Genomic DNA, 16,697 nt, shown 5'->3' on the forward strand with positions numbered 1-16,697 from the left:
GGGTGCAGAGCTAACGCTGCGGCATTCAGACCGGCAGGTGGGCAGGGTCGGTTCTGGAAGTGGCCCCCTCTCTGGAAGATCTGGGGGATGCCCTAAGGAAGCCACTGGGCTGCACTGGTTGGAGGACGTCACCAGGAGTTTAGTTCAGCAGGGTGAGTACATTTCCATGGTTCCTGCCTTTCCCCACAAGCTCCTCGCCCCTACGAGTAACAGAGTGACTATCTGTCCCAGAGGTGCCAAGTGGAGACTGAGTGGCCACTTGTCAGGAATTTGAGCCCTGGTTCTCTCAAAGAAGCAGTGTGTGTGTTTGCGGGGGGTGGTGGTGGGGGGGGTGGAGGGTTGAGGGGAGGGGAGGACAGACCGGGGGAGAGCAAGGTAGCAGAAGCACTGTCATTTATCCTGTGCTCACCTAACACCAGGCACTGTGGGTTATCTCACTACGTTGAAGCCAGAGGATGGAGGCCTGGCTTAGCATCCCAGTTCTTGAGGTGTTACCTTCATTAACTCTGACAACAGCCCTATGAGGTAGATATTGTACAGATGAGGAGACAGAAGCACAGAGATGTTAGGTTACTAGTACTTGCCCACGGACACACAGCAAGTAAGTGGCAAAACCAGGATTTGAACTCTCTGACTCCAAAGCCTGTGCTCTTAACCTCCGTATTATGCTATCATGTGGCTGTGCTAAGTCCCTTCCACTTTCTGAGGGGCAGTTTCCTTATCCTAGTTTCAGGGTGTAAGGTATTGCCCTGAGATTCCCTAAAGGTACCTGGACATGGGTCAGCTTTAAACATCAGGAAACCTTTTTGGAAACATTTGTCAAGAACTATGTGTGCCCTAGCTGGTTTGGCTCAGTGGATAGTCAGCCTGCGGACTGAAGGGTCCCAGGTTCGATTCCAGCCAAGGGCACATGCCGGGGTTGCGGGCTTTATTCCCAGTAGGGGATGTGCAGGAGGCAGCCAATCAATGATTCTCTCTCATCATTGATGTTTCTATCTCTCTTTCCCTCTCCCTTCTTCTGTGAAATCAATGAAAATCTATTAAAAACAAAACAAAACTATGTGTATAATACCTTTTGATCCAGCATTCAACTTTGGAAATTTATCATAAAGGATATAATTGGATTTATGAATAAGGAAGTTCATTATAGTTTTCCTTATAATCACAGAAAATTAGAAGCAAACAAATTTGGGGAAAAAATTATGTACATCCTATGATGAAATAATAAGCAGCCATTAAAAGCATATGTTCAAAGGGTACTGAATGTTCTTGGGAAATTCTCATTTGTTAAGTGGAAAAAGCACTTTATAAAACTATACATGGGTATGACCTATTTATAAATATGTGTATATATAGGTTTATGAAACAAATATAAAAGACTAGAAAAAATACCCCTAGGGGTTGAGAGTTTATCTCTGAGAGATGGAAGTACGCATATTTTTATATTTTTCTTTATTCATGTCTAGATTCCTCAAATTTTCTATAAAAATACACGTGTACTACTTTTTAATTAGAAAAATTACCGTAGGGTGGTTTTTTTTTAAAACTATGGTTTTATTGATCTTTTTTTTTTTTTTTTTAGAAAGAGAGGAAGGGAGAGGGATAGAGAGATTGAAACATGAGAAAGAAACAGTGATTGGCTGCCTCCTGCACGCCCTCTACTTGGGATGGAGCCCACCACCAGGTGCCCTGACTGGGAATCGTACTGGTGACCAACCTCCTGGTTCATGGGTTGATGCTCAACCATTGAGCCACACCAGCCAGGCTGCTTCTGTTTTTTTAAATCCGATTTTGGCCTTGGGCAGCCCTTCTCTGTTCTAGTGCACTCGTTGGCTTGAAGAGGGAACTGAATCACAGGCTGTCCGTATTGCGAGGGCCTCTGAGATGATCTGGCCCACCAGGTTACACGTGGGGAAAATGAGGCCCAGGGGTGCCAGGGACTTGTCCAAAGTTCCTAGGCCAGACTGCTAGAAGGGCAAGGAGGCAGAAGGGAATCACTCCAGAATTTACTGTTTGTGGCTAACGTGTGTTCATGCAAGTGAGGCCGTGAATGTCGAGTGCAGCTGACCTCACAGACACACCCAGTGACGACTCAGGCTGGGAGTGACAGGTGAGAGTGAGCAAAGGGCAGCTGGGTGGGCAAGGAGCAAGCCAGGTGTGCCCCAGACTTCTACCTCTCATCTGTCAGCCTCGCCCAGGGGTGCTTCCTCCCGGCAGGACTGAGGCCTGGCGCTCACTGCTGGCGGCTGGATTCAGACAGGAGAATGAAAGGACTTCGCTGGCGTTACACTCGGCTGGTAAGGGGTCCAGCTTGGGCTGGGTGTTAGGTCAGGACAGGTGGGGAGAGAGAAGCTCTCTGGCAGGGTGGGGCCTGAGTGAGGGATGAATGCAGGCAGGGGATTTGTTCCTCTTCCAAGTCCCTCCGCAGCCGGCCTGGGGTTCAGAGCACAAACTCAGGAACCCAGGGCCTTCGCTCCCAGACCCCCAAGGAGCACAGACTGCTGTTCCTTTTCTTCCTCCCTCGAGTGGGCGCCAGACGGACCTCTGTCCGGAAGCCCCACACAGCTAGGACCCCCTCCTTAGGCCTGAACCTGGGATATAGGAAAGCAATGTCTGAAACAGAGTGGAAGCTCGAATGAATGAATGAATGAATGAATGAATGAATATAATAACATACATGCCCCCTGACTCACATACCAGTACATATATAGGGTATCCCCCAAAAAATGTATGCACACTTTAACAGCTGATAATTCACTTAATTTTCACTCCTTTCCAGGTTTATCTGATTTGAAATAATGGGTGAAGCCAGACTAAGCTTTAAACAAAGAAAATTTATCCTAAAATGCCACTAGACTTTTTTTTAATGGGATCCATAAAAGATAAAGTTTACAGTTCAAAATCAGCAACAGGCCATGAATTGAGGGCATACAGATACTGAACAAAATGATTCTTTTTTTATTAAATGTTTTCAAGTATATTAACCCTTTTCTTTTCAATATGTTTTTATTGATTTCAGAGTAAGGAAGGGAGAAGGAGAGAGACAGAAACATCAGTGATGAGAGGGAATCATTGATCGGCTGCCTCCTATGCACCCCCAACTGGGGATCGAGCCCACAACCAGGCATGTGCCCTGACTGGGAATCGAACCATGTCCTCCTGGTTCATAGGTTGGTGCTCAACCACTGAGCCACGCCTGCCGGGCCAAAATGATTCTTTCTTTCTTTCTTTTTTAAAAAAACATTTTATTGATTTTTTACAGAGAGGAAGGGAGAGGGATAGAGAGCTAGAAACATCGATGAGAGAGAAACATCAATCAGCTGCCTCCTGCACACCCCCTACTGGGGATGTGCCCGCAACCAAAATACATGCCCTTGACCGGAATCGAACCTGGGACCTTTCAGTCCGCAGGCTGACGCTCTATCCACTGAGCCAAACCGGTTTCGGCCAAAATGATTCTTGATGTTTGGAATTCTGTTACTTCGAGTTACCAGCTGTGCCTGGACCAGAACAGTCATCAGTTTGAAAACAGGCATTGACCAAAAAAAAAAATATTATTCATTTCTATAGATTCTTTTGAATTTTGAAAATGAACTGTATGTTAACGAACATCGACTTTATGATCATTCAAAGTGTGTATACATTTTGGGGGGACACCCTGTATTTATACAATCCCAACTCACACTCACAAATACATTGACAGGTAAACACAAAGTTACACTCAACACCGCCTCACACTGGTTTGCCTACACAACTCTATTTTAAGGGAACACACACATTCACATGGACAATCGCACATTTTACACGAAACTGCACATGCCTCACCTATGACAACATGATTGTTTCACTGGCTGACAGGGAAGCCTCGGGTTCTCATTGTCTTCCTTTGTAAAATGGGAATAATAAGCAGCACATTCTTAGGATTCTTGGGGAAATTCGGAGAGATCATGCACAGCTAGCACTTCACACGGGCCTGGTCAAGTGTGTGCTGATCAATGTCAGCCACTCTGGTTCTTACTATTATGATCAATATTTCATGTACCATCTTACACAGCACCCAGGGCTGGGCTGTCACCTGCCCTTCTCTCCTGCCCCCGAGCTGAGAACTGAATCCCTGGCACCCACCCTTGGTCCAGAGCAGACAGGCAGACAAACCACAGGGCCCACGGCCACATCTGATGGGCGTGTGTGATTCCAACCTTAGCTGGCAGGTACCTGGGGGGAAGCCGGCTGGCGGGACTGAGTCTTGTCTGTGACGGACACTTCCCAGCCTCCTCTGGCAGGGCTGGTAGCTGTAGGGGCCTGGGCAGGGGTGGCTGAGGCCCTCAGGCCTGGGAGATGTGGGAGCGGGTGTCTCCTGTCCCTTGACTCGCCAGGCCTCTTTGTCTTCGCAGCCCAGCCAGGTGGAGAACACCCTGTCTGGAGAGGAGGGTGAGGAAGGGGAAGAGGAGAAGGAGGCAGCCCCAGCTCCAGCCCCAGCTCCTGAAGATCCCGCGGAGCCCCAGCTGGCAGAAGCCAGCCAGGTTCTGGGAGCCTCGGAGATTAGGCAGGTTCGGCCTGGTTTATGGTGCAAGGATTTCAGCCCTGAGACTGAGAGTTCCACCCGCCTGTCCCACTCCCAGCCAGGTCCAAGGACTCCTGGGATCACTCCGGCTCTGAACCCAGCTCACTGGGTCACCCTGGGCAAGCCATTTCTCCTCTGGGCTTCCCTTTCCCCCTTGTCAAACAATCCAGTAATACCGGCGTCGCCGTCTTCACTGGGCCAAGTGAAGGATGTATGAAATAAGCTAATGTTTAGGTAGAACCAGCCCTTGGGAACTGAAGGCAAAGTTGGGGGAGGGATGAGAGGATAAGGGGAGGGGGGTTAGGAGGAGGGATTCAGCATCTCATCTATTCTCCAGCCACTAGAGGCCAGGGTGACCAAGGGGAGAGAGACCTGACCTGGGTTCAAATCCTGACTCTGCCACTTGCTCCCCATGTGGGTTGATCCCTTCCCCTAGCCTCATCTGTAAGAGTCCCTCTCTGGGGGCTACTCCTAACAGGTGTGAAAATCCCCTGGAAACAGGAAACTACTCTGTAAACTGTAAAGTACCTTGCTTGTGTGAGTGGTGGCTGTTTAACCTCCCTGGGACCTCCCCCCCCCCCCCCCCCAAGGATAGTAAAAGGAGACTGGGAGGACGAGGATCCCCCACTCACCTCCATACCTGTCCCCAGCTCAGCCTCCACCTCCCCCCGAGAGTCACTGGATATTCTTGGAGTCTGGCCTTCTGCACGGCAAGGGACGGCTTCAGTCTGCAGAGCCTGTACAGGCAGATGGAGGGCCACAGTGGGCCCGTGCTGCTGGTGCTGAAGGACCAGGATGGGCAGGTGAGTTGGGCTGGGAGTCTTAAGGAAAGGATGTGTGTAGGTGGGCCCTTGGGGGCCTCTCCACCCTCCAGCACTGCCCCAGGCTCCCCACTTGCCCCTCTAGGATGAGCCTATGTTACCAAGCTCGGGAACTGGGTTTCCAGAGGATCACCTATTTCCTTCCAGCTGCAAAACGCATGCTCTTCTGCTTTCCAGATGTTTGGGGCCTTCTCCTCCTCAGCTTTTCGACTCAGCAAAGGCTTCTACGGTACTGGCGAGACATTCCTCTTCTCCTTCTCCCCACAACTGAAGGTGATGTTCCCACCCTTGTGGGAGCGGGTGGGAGGGGTCTATGGCAGGACAAAGATCCCAGGGTCCCAGTGGCCCCCAGCTCCATCCCCTGTGCTGGGGTGCCTGGTGTCCTCCAACCTTCCCACAGAGGGAAGGCAGGAGGGCAGTGGCAGGCAGAGCACCCCCTTGGCCTGCCCATCTTTGTGTGTGTGTGTGTGTGTGTGTGTGTGTGTGTGTGTGTGTGTGTGTGTGTTTAAATACTCAGTAGGTCCTTGGCAACCACTTACTGGCTCTGCGAGGAAGAGGTTTGTTGCTCACCAGATACAGGCTGGAAAGACAAGTTTAGTCTAAGGGCAGGTAGATCTGAGGATGGAGGAGAAGGTGTGAAGGTTGAGGGGAGAGCAAGTATCAACTAGTGATCATGAGAGTGGAAAGGGAAGCCCAGGAGAGAAAACTAGAGACGAGGAGGAACAGCCAGGCAAAGCTGACGGGAGGGTTGAGACTGAATTTTAAAACAAGCCAGGTACTTTGGCATGTGCTTCCCTCCAGCAACATTCAGCTCTTCCGGTTCAGCCAATGGAGAGCGTGCAGAGTGGAGGGAGGGTCCGTCCATGATGGGTTTGGCCAAGCTGTTTTAACCGAGGAGAGAGGGAAAAGGAAGTCGAAGGGAGAGGAAATACAAATGGAGGGAGAAACAGTGCTGGATACTTTGGTTTGCGATTAGGTACCTCCTCTCCAGTGCACAGACCAAGACACCTACAGACACACCCAGCAACACACACATCTGGTCGCATGACGAGGAGGTGACGAGGAGCTATGGACTGCCTTGCTATAGGCAAATGCACCCTCCCTATTGCACTGCCTGGTAATCTCATCAGGAAAGAGGAAAGGGATCAGTTGTCCATAGTGAACCCACGCTGGAGACTAGTCATCGCTGCCTGCCTTCCGGGGTTCGCATACTAGAATTCTAGAATTTTCCTCGTACTGAACTGACAACTCCTTGGCAGAATTCTTTGTTCCTCTTCATCTTCCCCAACCTTTTAATGGCACAAGGTTCTAGAGCTCAGTTTTGGGTTCTCCGATTTTCTCTGACTACTCTCTTTTTCTTCAAGGTCCTTTCCATTCTTACAGTTTTCTGTGCCGTCCATGTGCTGAGGGCCTCTTCCCCTGGACTCCAAACTTGCAGACATCCAAACACTATCCAGTGGCTCCACAAATCTCAAACATGGCATTTCAAATCTCACAGGTCCAAAGCTGAGCTCCTGACTCTCCCCCATAAAATAGCTCCTCCTGCCATCTTTCCCAACAAAGTTAATTGGCACCTCCATCTTTCCCGCTGCTGAGACCAAAAATTTTGGAGTCCTTCTTAACATCTCTTCTACACCTTACATCTGAGCTGCCAACGAATTCTGACTGTCCTGCCTTCTCTTTCTGTCTATGTCCAGAATCCACCACTTTTCACCATGCCCTTTGCAGTCATCCTGGTTCAAGCCACCATCATTATTCGCCTGTGTTCTTGCTCTAGCCTCCTAATGATTCTACCTTCAATCATCACAGAAGATGAAACGATCCCTTTGAAAGCTAAGTCAGAGCATGTCACTGACTCCACGCTGCCAATGGCTTCCTTTCTCACTCGGAGAAACGCCGAAGTCTTTACAATAACCTACAAGTCCCTACATCTTCTGGCCTCTCGCTGATGTTGTTTCTTTCTTCTTAAATATGTTTTTATTGATTTTTTAGAGAAAGGAAGAGGAAAGAGAGGTAGAAACATCAACGAGAGAGAAACGTCACCAATTGGCTGCCTCCTGCTCACCCCCTACTGGGGATCGAGCCTGCACTTGGGTATGTGCCCTGACTGGGAATCAAACCAGTGGCCTTTGGTTCATGGATTGACACTCAACCACTGAGCCACACCAGCTAGGCTTTACCTCACTGTGCTCTAGCCACACTGACCTCTGAGCTGGTCATTAAACACGCTGGCCTGCTACTGCCTCAGGGCCTTTGCACATGATGTTCTGCCTAGAGTGCCCTCCATTGGATGTCCACATGGCTTAGTTCTCACCTCCTTCAGTTCTCTGCTCAAATGTCACTGTCTCAGAGAGGCCTCCCCTGGTCACCTGATTTAAATTTATAATACTGCACGCCCTGGAACTCCCGTTTGCCCTTTTCTACCTTATTCTCCTTAGCATCTGTCACCACCTTACATACTATTTATTTTACTGATGGATTTGCCTCCTCCAACTAGAATGGAAGTCCCATGAGGCAGGCATTTTTGTCTGTTATGGTCACCATTCTACCCATTACCTAAAATAGCACCTGGTGCTAAATGCTTAAAAAAGAAATTAGTAATTTTCTCAGGGACTTGCTATCTGTCTTCCTAGTCTATTGCTATGGAATCTCACTTTTTCAAAAACTGGTAAACTTGTGCCTGTCTTTGATCTTTTGGGACTTACGTTCTTCATGAATTCCCAGTAGTTCCTTGACCACTACTGCAAGCAGCATCATGAAGACGGTCTTAATTCCTTCTGTAGCAATGTTTACCTTACTCCTTCAAGTTCGAAGGTCATGTTCCTCGATGAAAGTAGAAGAGGACTTGAATGGTTCTGCCTTCTCGTGGTCACTTGTTAATATTACCTCATCTCTTCTGAGACCAGGCTTATCTTTTATTAGTACTTTTTTTTTTTTTTTTTTTTTTTGCTAAAAATCCTTTGGTTGTCCATAGCATTTTTTTTTTACAACTAATTATAGGTAATAATATATTATGCTTTTGCAGCCCTTTAAAAATCTTTGTATTAACTGAATTAACTCTTGAGTAACTTATTTGTTCAATGAACATCTATACTGCCCTGGCAGGGTAGCTCAGTTGGTTAGAGCGTTGTCTGATACACCAAGGTTGCAGGTTCAATCTCCATTCAGGGCACATACAAGAAGCAACCAATGAATGCATAAATAAGAAGAATAACAAATTGGTGTTTTTCTCTCTCTCAGAAAAGAATCAATAAAAACAAACAAGAGAACACATCTATACTATGTCTTAGGAATACTGCCGGGAATCAAGACAGCTCTCGCAGAGCTTGTATGTTAGGGGGCAAGCAATGACACATGAACAGTGAGAAAGAAAAAAGGATCTGGGAGGAAGGGCTACTTTCGATAGGGTGGTCCAGGAAATTTTTCTGGGATATTTAAGATAAAAGATGAGAAGTGAGCCATTTGAGGATCTGCAGGAAGACCTTCTGGGCATAAGGCTCAGTAGGCGTGAAGGACCTGAAGCAGGAATAGCTTTGCGTGTCCCAGGGCCAGAAAGGCCGGTGTAGCTGAAGTGCAGTCAGTAAGGAAGGGAAGAGGTCAGAGAGAAAATCAGGGATCCGAGCCGGCTTGGCTTCCAGCTATAGTGAGGAGTTGGATTTTGTTCCCATTGTACTGGGAAGCCATTGGAGGGCTTTAGGAATGATAATATCTGATTCGATTCTGAATTGATCACTCGGAGTGCAGCGTAGAGACGGACTGTGGGCAGGAGACAGTAGAAGCTGTGATCCAGCAAGGAGTGACTTGGCGTGGATGTGTGGGCAAGAATGAGTAGAGAAGGACAGAAATGGTGGTAGTCAGGGGGTGTCTGGGGTGGGCCTGCAAGACTTGCTGGGTGTGAGGCAGCACTGGGGGCTGGGCAGGCTTGGTGCTACCTCCAGTGAGAGATGAGGGGACAGTTAATGGTAGAATTAGGGCCCGACTCCTGACCCGGGCTTTTCCCCTCCTCTCTCCAGCTTTGGAAGCAGTAAGCCTCAGAGGTTCTGTTCTATTACTAGAACAAAGGGGGGTGTGGATTCAGGCTGGAGAGCAAGAGGAATTGAACTCCAGAGAGACTGGCAAAAAATCTCAAGAGCCAGGAGCCCAGAATACTTCCTGGGCTTAGTTGGGGCCTGGATGTTCAATTCCCTTTACAATACTGCCATCCAGTGGTGCGGAGTTGAACTACAGGGCAGTAACTGGAGCCTTTTTCTGTCATGCCAGGTCTTTAAGTGGACAGGAAGCAACTCTTTCTTTGTGAAAGGAGACTTGGATTCACTGATGATGGGCAGTGGCAGGTGCGTGTCTCAGTCCTCCCTGAGTCTCAGGGTGGTCTGTGTTCTGGTCCCTTCTCTTGCCCAGAAAGGCTGAGCTAGGTTGTCTCATTAAATGGGGAGGCTGGTGGTTAACTTTCAGGCCTCTCCATTCAGCAGCCCCTCAACTTCCCTCTAAGACAATGGTTCTCAACCTTTCTAATGCCACGACCCTTTAATACAGTTCCTCATGTTGTGGTGAACCCCAACCATAAAATTATTTTCGTTGCTACTTCATAACTGTAATTTTGCTACTGTTAATGAATCGTAATGTAAATATCTGCTTTCCGATGGTCTTAGGCTCTACAGCAGCGGTTCTCAACCTGTGGGTCGCCTAAGACCATCGGAAAACACAGATATTTACATTACGATTCATAACAGTAGCAAAGTTACAGTTATGAAGTAGCAACGAAAACAATTTTATGGTTGGGGTTCACCACAACATGAGGAACTGTATTAAAGGGTCGCGGCATTAGAAAGGTTGAGAACCACTGCTCTAAGACAACATTGAGGAAAAAGGATGGGATGATGCTCCCTCTGAGTGTTTGCAGTTGGTGACAGCTTAGTCCGAATTTATGTCACTTTGGGAAGAGCATTCCACGTGGTTGGATGAGGGTAGCCTCAAATTTAGCTGTCAGCACCGTAATCCTAGGGAATGTAACTCACTGGAGTCTGCCCGGGAACCCTGCCTAAGGGTGTGTATATGTGTGTGTTGGGGGTGGGAAGTGGAGTGCGTTAGGAGGAAAAGGTTAGTCTTGCCCCTGGTATGACCTGCAAATTGAGGCAGAATCAATCCTATCCCGAGGGCAAAGGTGACAACACTGACCAGGACCAGGCAGCTGCCTGAACAGCCTCCAGAGGCGGCTGGACACAGGACACACAGCTTTTTCTGCCTTGCAGTAACTCACTTCCCAGCTCCAGCCTAGCTTTGCTGCCAGGCGAAGGAATTAACGTGGATGCTCTCTGAAGTGTTTTGGGCTCAGAGTCCACATCTGTGAGATTCACTCCTTTGGTTAAACCTTGCCATCTTGCCCTAGCCAGTTTGGCTCAGTGGTTGGAGTGTTGACCCATGAGGGTCCTGGGTTTGATTCTGGTCAAGGGCAGGCTAGATTCTCCACACTCCAGGGCATGTGCAGGAGGCAAACAATGAATGCCTTTCTCATGTCGATGTTTCTCTCTCTGTATCTCTCCCTCTCCTTTCTACTCTCTCTAAAAATCAATGGAAAAAATATCCTTGGGTGAGGATTACCAACAACAACAAAAAGCAAAAAAAGAAAACAAACCTTGCCATTTTAAATACATTCCAAATGTTCTAAAACTGTGGTGAGCGTTGCACCACTGTATATATTAAAACCACTGAACTGTAAAAAACAACAACTCTAAAACCTGTGGGGAATAATGTGTGGAGTCTCCAACAATTCAGGATAAATTGGTTTAAGGGACTTTGAAATATAAGCCGTCATGGTGTGGATCTGAAAGGTCTCAGCACCCAGGAGAGAGCCATGCCAAGACTTTCCTCTTCTCTTTAGTGGACACTTTGGGCTGTGGTTGGATGGAGACTTGTATCACGGAGGAAGCCACCCCTGTGCGACCTTCAACAATGAGGTCCTGGCCCGGCAGGAGCAGTTCTGCATCAAGGAGCTGGAGGCCTGGGTTCTGAGCTGATGGCCCACAGTGGGCAGCTTCCTGAGGTAGCAGGTGCTCCGACCTGCTCATGGATGCCGCCCAGGCCTTTACATGGGGCAGGCCATTCTGTCCAAAAACACGGATGGTGAAGTGTCCTAGTGCTGACTGTGGCTGTGAGCCACCCTCCCAGTGGCCTGGGGATCCAAGACAGGCATGGGGCCGGAACGGAAGGAGTGAAAGCCAGTTACACCTCACCTGAGCAGGGCAAAGTCCCTCATGAAAATTATCTTACAAAAAATTATGCAACTAATACATGTTTATTGTAGAAAAAAACAGAAGACATTAAAAACTTAAATTGCCAAATTTAACCACCCCCCAAAACACTACCATTTTCATGTATAACCTTCCAGACAATTTTTCATATATATATATATATATATATATATATATATATATATATATATATATCTTACAAAAATGGGATTCTACTTTATATGTTTTGGAAATTATTTTAACTTAAAGACTATTGCCAAACCACAGATACCTGGGCTCAGTGAAACTAATAAAGACTCTAGTAGTATCATTCTTTTTCTAGAACAATGAGGGCTGTGTGTTAGGTACTTGCAAATCTCTAATTTCATGAGGAAGATATGAAAGCAGCAAATGAACAATATGCATATTTAATAAAGAAGCTAAAACTCTGTAGATGGGAACCTCGGGGAGTTTAAAACAGAGGGAGGATAGTTTTCAGGCACAACAGGAACTCAGAAAACTAAGAAAAATCCATATCCCTTTCCATGCTTGTACCTACCTCCTACCAGAGGAAAACATTCTTTATTATGCTATTGTTTGCCATGATTGAATAAGAAAGGTTAAATAACATACACCCTGTTAAATACCATCTCCTCTCTCACAGACCCAACATAGCATTGAGGTACTAAAAACTACTTGGGTAAATTCCTAGACCTGTTTCCTTTGCACAAAAAGGTCAAAACTGGGCACACAGTGTGAGTCATTAAGGAAGACACCTCTGGTTTTAAGATGGAAATACATTATGAAGCTTTATTGCAGGTTTTAATTCCTCACCCAAATTAAGTAACCAGTCATTTAAACTTGCAGTTCTGTTTACAGTCTCAAGGTGATAACATTCAGTAACTCCAAAGACTAAGCTGTTAAAGTCTCCATTTTTATACAAACAGTGAAGATGTTTCTTAAAATAAATCTAACCTTGTAAATGACACATGGTTCTCATCATTAAAATAATTGTAAAAAGCATAAAGTGCAGCTGCCTTATATGCAATAAAGTTACTTATCAGCACAATGATACAGAATTGGGACTACAAAATTCCAAAGTAAACCACAATGATTTAAAGGTAGGAGTTGCAAAAATAAAACAATCTTAGCAGAAAAATTACATTCTTAACTATGGGTCTGGGTACACGAAGTCTGAAGTCTAGAGTTCTCCTCACTGGATGTTTTAGAGGCACCATGGCCAAAACAGGTATGGCCCAGTACCATGGCTGACCACCTGTGCTTCTCGAGCCCCATGTGAACACATCCCCACCTACATGGCATCACAGCGGGAGTGAGAGAAGGGTTTTAATTATTCTCCTATTAATTAGGGTCAATTCTTGATTATCTACCTCAGGGTGGAAGAGGGGGAGTAAGACTATACAGAATGGCAGACATTCCGAATATTTTTCACTCTTAAGTGTCAACAGAACCTGGTTATTGGCTTCACTCCTAAGAGTCGGGATAATCTGCTGGCCTGTGTTCTGAATTCCTCCCTTCCTCCACTCACTCCTGCCACAGCCAGGGCTGGCTCCCGTAAGAGGTGAAGGACTCACAAAAAAATGACTGCCATTCCTCGCTACCTTGCATCTTCAGGATCCTCTGGCCACCACTGGCTTTGGCTCTAACTCCAGACTTTCCTCTTGGTGAATTTCTGTAGAACTGGAAATGTGCTGGGGGTGGGATGGGGCACGTTGCTCAGCAGAGGAGCACTGCTCACTATAGTGGCGTCCACCCCACTGCTGAAGGTAACGGAATCAATTTACAAAGGGGAACCTGGAATGCCCGGGGTCATCACTCAGCTCAGCACAGGCAGTTCAGTCTTTGGTCTGAAACCATAGATGCACTGAACCAGCACCAACCAAGTCCAGCTCTGAGCAGCCCTGAGGAGGGTTCCTGTGACGGCCTCCGCTCAGCTCCCGAGATGCAGGAGCAAGTCGGAGGGGAGCTCCTTTTCCAGGCTGGGCAGTGGTATAGCCAAGACATGGGCAGTGAGTGTTAGGGGAGAAGGAAACTGCTTGGGACTGGAGCCACAACTGACCCAGAGGACAACCTGGTTTGGGGGACCCCTCTGCCACTGAGGGTAGGGTCTCCTAAAAGGTATTTTATGTCCCACTTCAGAGGCCAGAGGCCTCCGATTTTTTCAATAATTGAATCAGGCTTCTCACTGAAGAGTTGGAGCCCACTCCTGGTTCTCATCTCTTAACTGTTTACCCCAACTTGGCTAAAAGGGTGAGGGGAGGTGTCTTTCTCTAATTTTTAGATCACTTAAGGGGAGATGTCCTCAAGGTGACATTTCCTCAGAGGCTAGGATTTTGGTTGGTTTTAACCTTGGCTGTTCATGACAATCCCAACTTCAAATTCCAATGTGTGCCCTTGTATCTTTTCTTTTTTAAAAAAACAATCATATGTCACAAAAGTTTTCTAAGAAAATAGACTACTAAAAGAGAAAGGCTTTAATTAATACTAAAAATAGGTAAGGTAATGTTTTTTATAGCATACATAGCAAGATTCACCTATTACCTTTTAGTTTCTTTGAATAAAAATTGTTTAGCTTCAGCATAGGTATACATTCAAAATATAAAATAAAAAGTACTTGCTCAGCATAGGAGCAGTCTCACCAAATCCCCTCAATTACTTAATTGTGCTGGGGTGAGGGACTTTTGTAAACAAATGATTACATACTTTTATACAGTTTTCTCTTTGCGTGGATAGAAGCTGGACTCTCAGCTGAATTTGAGCAATTCCATTCCGGTTTTAGAGGTGTTAAAAGTGGGGCTATAACATCGCCATCCTGTCAAAGAGAAAAATACCAGGAACAGAGAAAAGCTAGTTTTCATAATTTCAGTGAAAGTCTCGGGTACACGTACTTGTCTTGCAGACTGATCACGTCCAGACCTACTTATTCTTGAGAGACCCCAAATTACATCTACACCCTGCATTTGGGTCAAATCGGAAACACCACAGCCCTAAGCAGATAAGAGCTTTGCATAGCAAAAGCCACCAGACCTATTCTTTTCAAAGATGGTCAGAAGCAGCACCTGCCCAGTTCGACAGCCCCTCCCTTCATACACCTTCACAGAATACAAACTGTCCTGTTTTCCCGGGAGAAAGAGAGACTTCACTGGACCCCTGCTCCTCCCTTGCCTAGTCCCCTTTTTAAAAATTTTATGTATTGATTTTAGAGAGCAGAAAGAAGAGAGAACGAGAGAGAAACATTGATTTGTTCTTCCATTTATTTTTGCATTCATTGGTTGCTTCTTGTATGTGCCCTGACCAGGGATAGAACCCACAACCTTGCATATTAGGATGATGAGCTACCCGGTCAGGACCTTTGCCCAGTTCCCTCTGCAATACATGGCTCTGGTCTACAAGATAGCAAAAATAACAACAAAAACAAAACAAACAAAAAACCGGAAAGAACGGGTATGTACCTACGAAACTTGAACTTTTCTCTGCAGAGTTATAACCTAGACCAGTGGTCGGCAAACCGCAGCTCGCGAGCCACATGCGGCTCTTTGGCCCCTTGAGTGTGGCTTTTCCACAAAATACCACGCGCGGGCTCACACGAACAGTGCGATTGAAACTTCGTGGCCCATGCGCAGAAGTTGGTTTTAGGCCTGGGCGAGTCTATTTTGAAGAAGTGGCGTTAGAACACTCAAGAGCCGCATGTGGCTCGCGAGCCGCGGTTTGCCGACCACTGACCTAAACTCATCAGCATAGACTCTGCCCAAAATGAGGAAGAGTGTAAGAAGCACGATGTTTTAATACCTGACTCTATCCTAAAAATTCTTGAGTTTGTGAACAGATTCTTTTAGGTCATATAAGAGCACAGGAACTTGGACAGCCTTTCGTGCACCAGGAAAGTGATGTTTGTGGTAGAGTGCTGTGCTCATTTGTCTGTTCGCTCTCAGATCCACTCATCACCTTCCCTCTGCTCCACTCTGTATTATGGGGCTGCTCTTGTAAACTCCATTTTCCAGCTCCCAACCTATTGGCTTCCAGTTAGGTTCAGCCCATGGGAGGCACTGATAGAAGATTGCAAAAGAGGAGGGCAGAGCCCGGCTGGCATGGCTCAGTGGTTGAGCATCAACCCATAAACCAGGAGGTCACGGTTCTATTCCCGGTCCAGGCACATGACTGAGTTGTGGGCTCGGTACCCAAATGAGGGGCGTGCAGGAGGCAGCCAATTAAGGATTTTCTCTTATCACTGGCATTTCTATCTCTCCCTTCTTCTCCTTCCTCTCTGAAATCAATGTTAATTTTAAAAAACCCCACACACCATATTTGAAGAGGGCAGAGAAGCCTGGGTATTTCTCTCCCTAACCCCTCTGGCACAGGCAGCAGTAACTGTGACTCTTCTGTGGTTCTAGCTTCTGCAGATTACCCCAGCACCTGAACTCCCACCTCCTACCCTAGAGCTTCCTACTATTGTCTCAACCATCCCGTTTGCTGGCTTAGCTCTGCCAAAAATTTGTTTTATAGGCCCCATTTTAAATTTCTTCTTTTGAATTACACTGGATCTGACTTGATACAGCTATGAAAAGCAGCCATTCAATTGCCATGATACTCATATTTGGAAGATGTATCTCAAAGTCAACATTATTTGTCTTCTAATCCATCTCTATTTCTATCAAATGTCCTTATTTCTACCCATTCTAATTTCAATTCCAATGAATTTTATAAATGCAAACCTGAATATGAATATGTCATTCTCCTGCTTAAAACACTTCATTGGCTCTCATTGTTCATGGCTTAAAGGACTATGCACAATGCCCTAGATCCCTTCCTTAATGCACCATATTCTTTCTCATCTTCTGATCTCCCCTCCCCCTTTTAATTCAGCTGACTCCTTCTCATCCATCCTTCAGGCCTCAGCTTCTAAATCCTTCTTTATTTTATTTTATTTATTTAGAAAGAGATGGGGATGGGAGGGAGACAGAGACATCGATGTGAGAAACATCGATGAGTTGCCTCCCATATGTGCCCAGACTGGGGATCAAACCCAAAACCTGGGTATGTTCCCTTCTGATGTATGGGATGATA

The 16,697-nt window shown here is 46.6% G+C and overlaps 2 protein-coding genes across 2 annotated transcripts in view; one reads left to right on the top strand and one right to left on the bottom strand.

Annotated features, from left to right (window-relative positions):
* The first annotated feature begins 1,636 nt into the window (after positions 1–1,636).
* Positions 1,637–11,862, top strand: TLDC2 (TBC/LysM-associated domain containing 2). Its single transcript, XM_079784195.1, has 6 exons — positions 1,637–2,297; positions 4,395–4,550; positions 5,215–5,367; positions 5,563–5,658; positions 9,646–9,719; positions 11,264–11,862. The coding sequence occupies exons 1-6, from the start codon at positions 2,265–2,267 to the stop codon at positions 11,397–11,399; spliced, it is 648 nt and encodes a 215-aa protein (XP_079640321.1). The 5' UTR covers positions 1,637–2,264; the 3' UTR covers positions 11,400–11,862.
* Positions 11,863–12,355: 493 nt separating this feature from the next.
* SAMHD1 (SAM and HD domain containing deoxynucleoside triphosphate triphosphohydrolase 1) overlaps positions 12,356–16,697 on the bottom strand; it is a 61,622-nt gene continuing 57,280 nt past the window's right edge. Inside the window, exon 16 of the mRNA XM_079785023.1 lies at positions 12,356–14,445. Within this exon, the coding sequence (XP_079641149.1) occupies positions 14,329–14,445 (117 nt within the window). The 3' untranslated portion in view covers positions 12,356–14,328. The remainder of the gene's footprint in view (positions 14,446–16,697) is intronic.

The sequence above is a fragment of the Cnephaeus nilssonii genome, assembly GCF_951640355.1.
Source record: "Cnephaeus nilssonii genome assembly, chromosome: 11".
Taxonomy (NCBI): Eukaryota; Metazoa; Chordata; class Mammalia; order Chiroptera; family Vespertilionidae; genus Cnephaeus; species Cnephaeus nilssonii.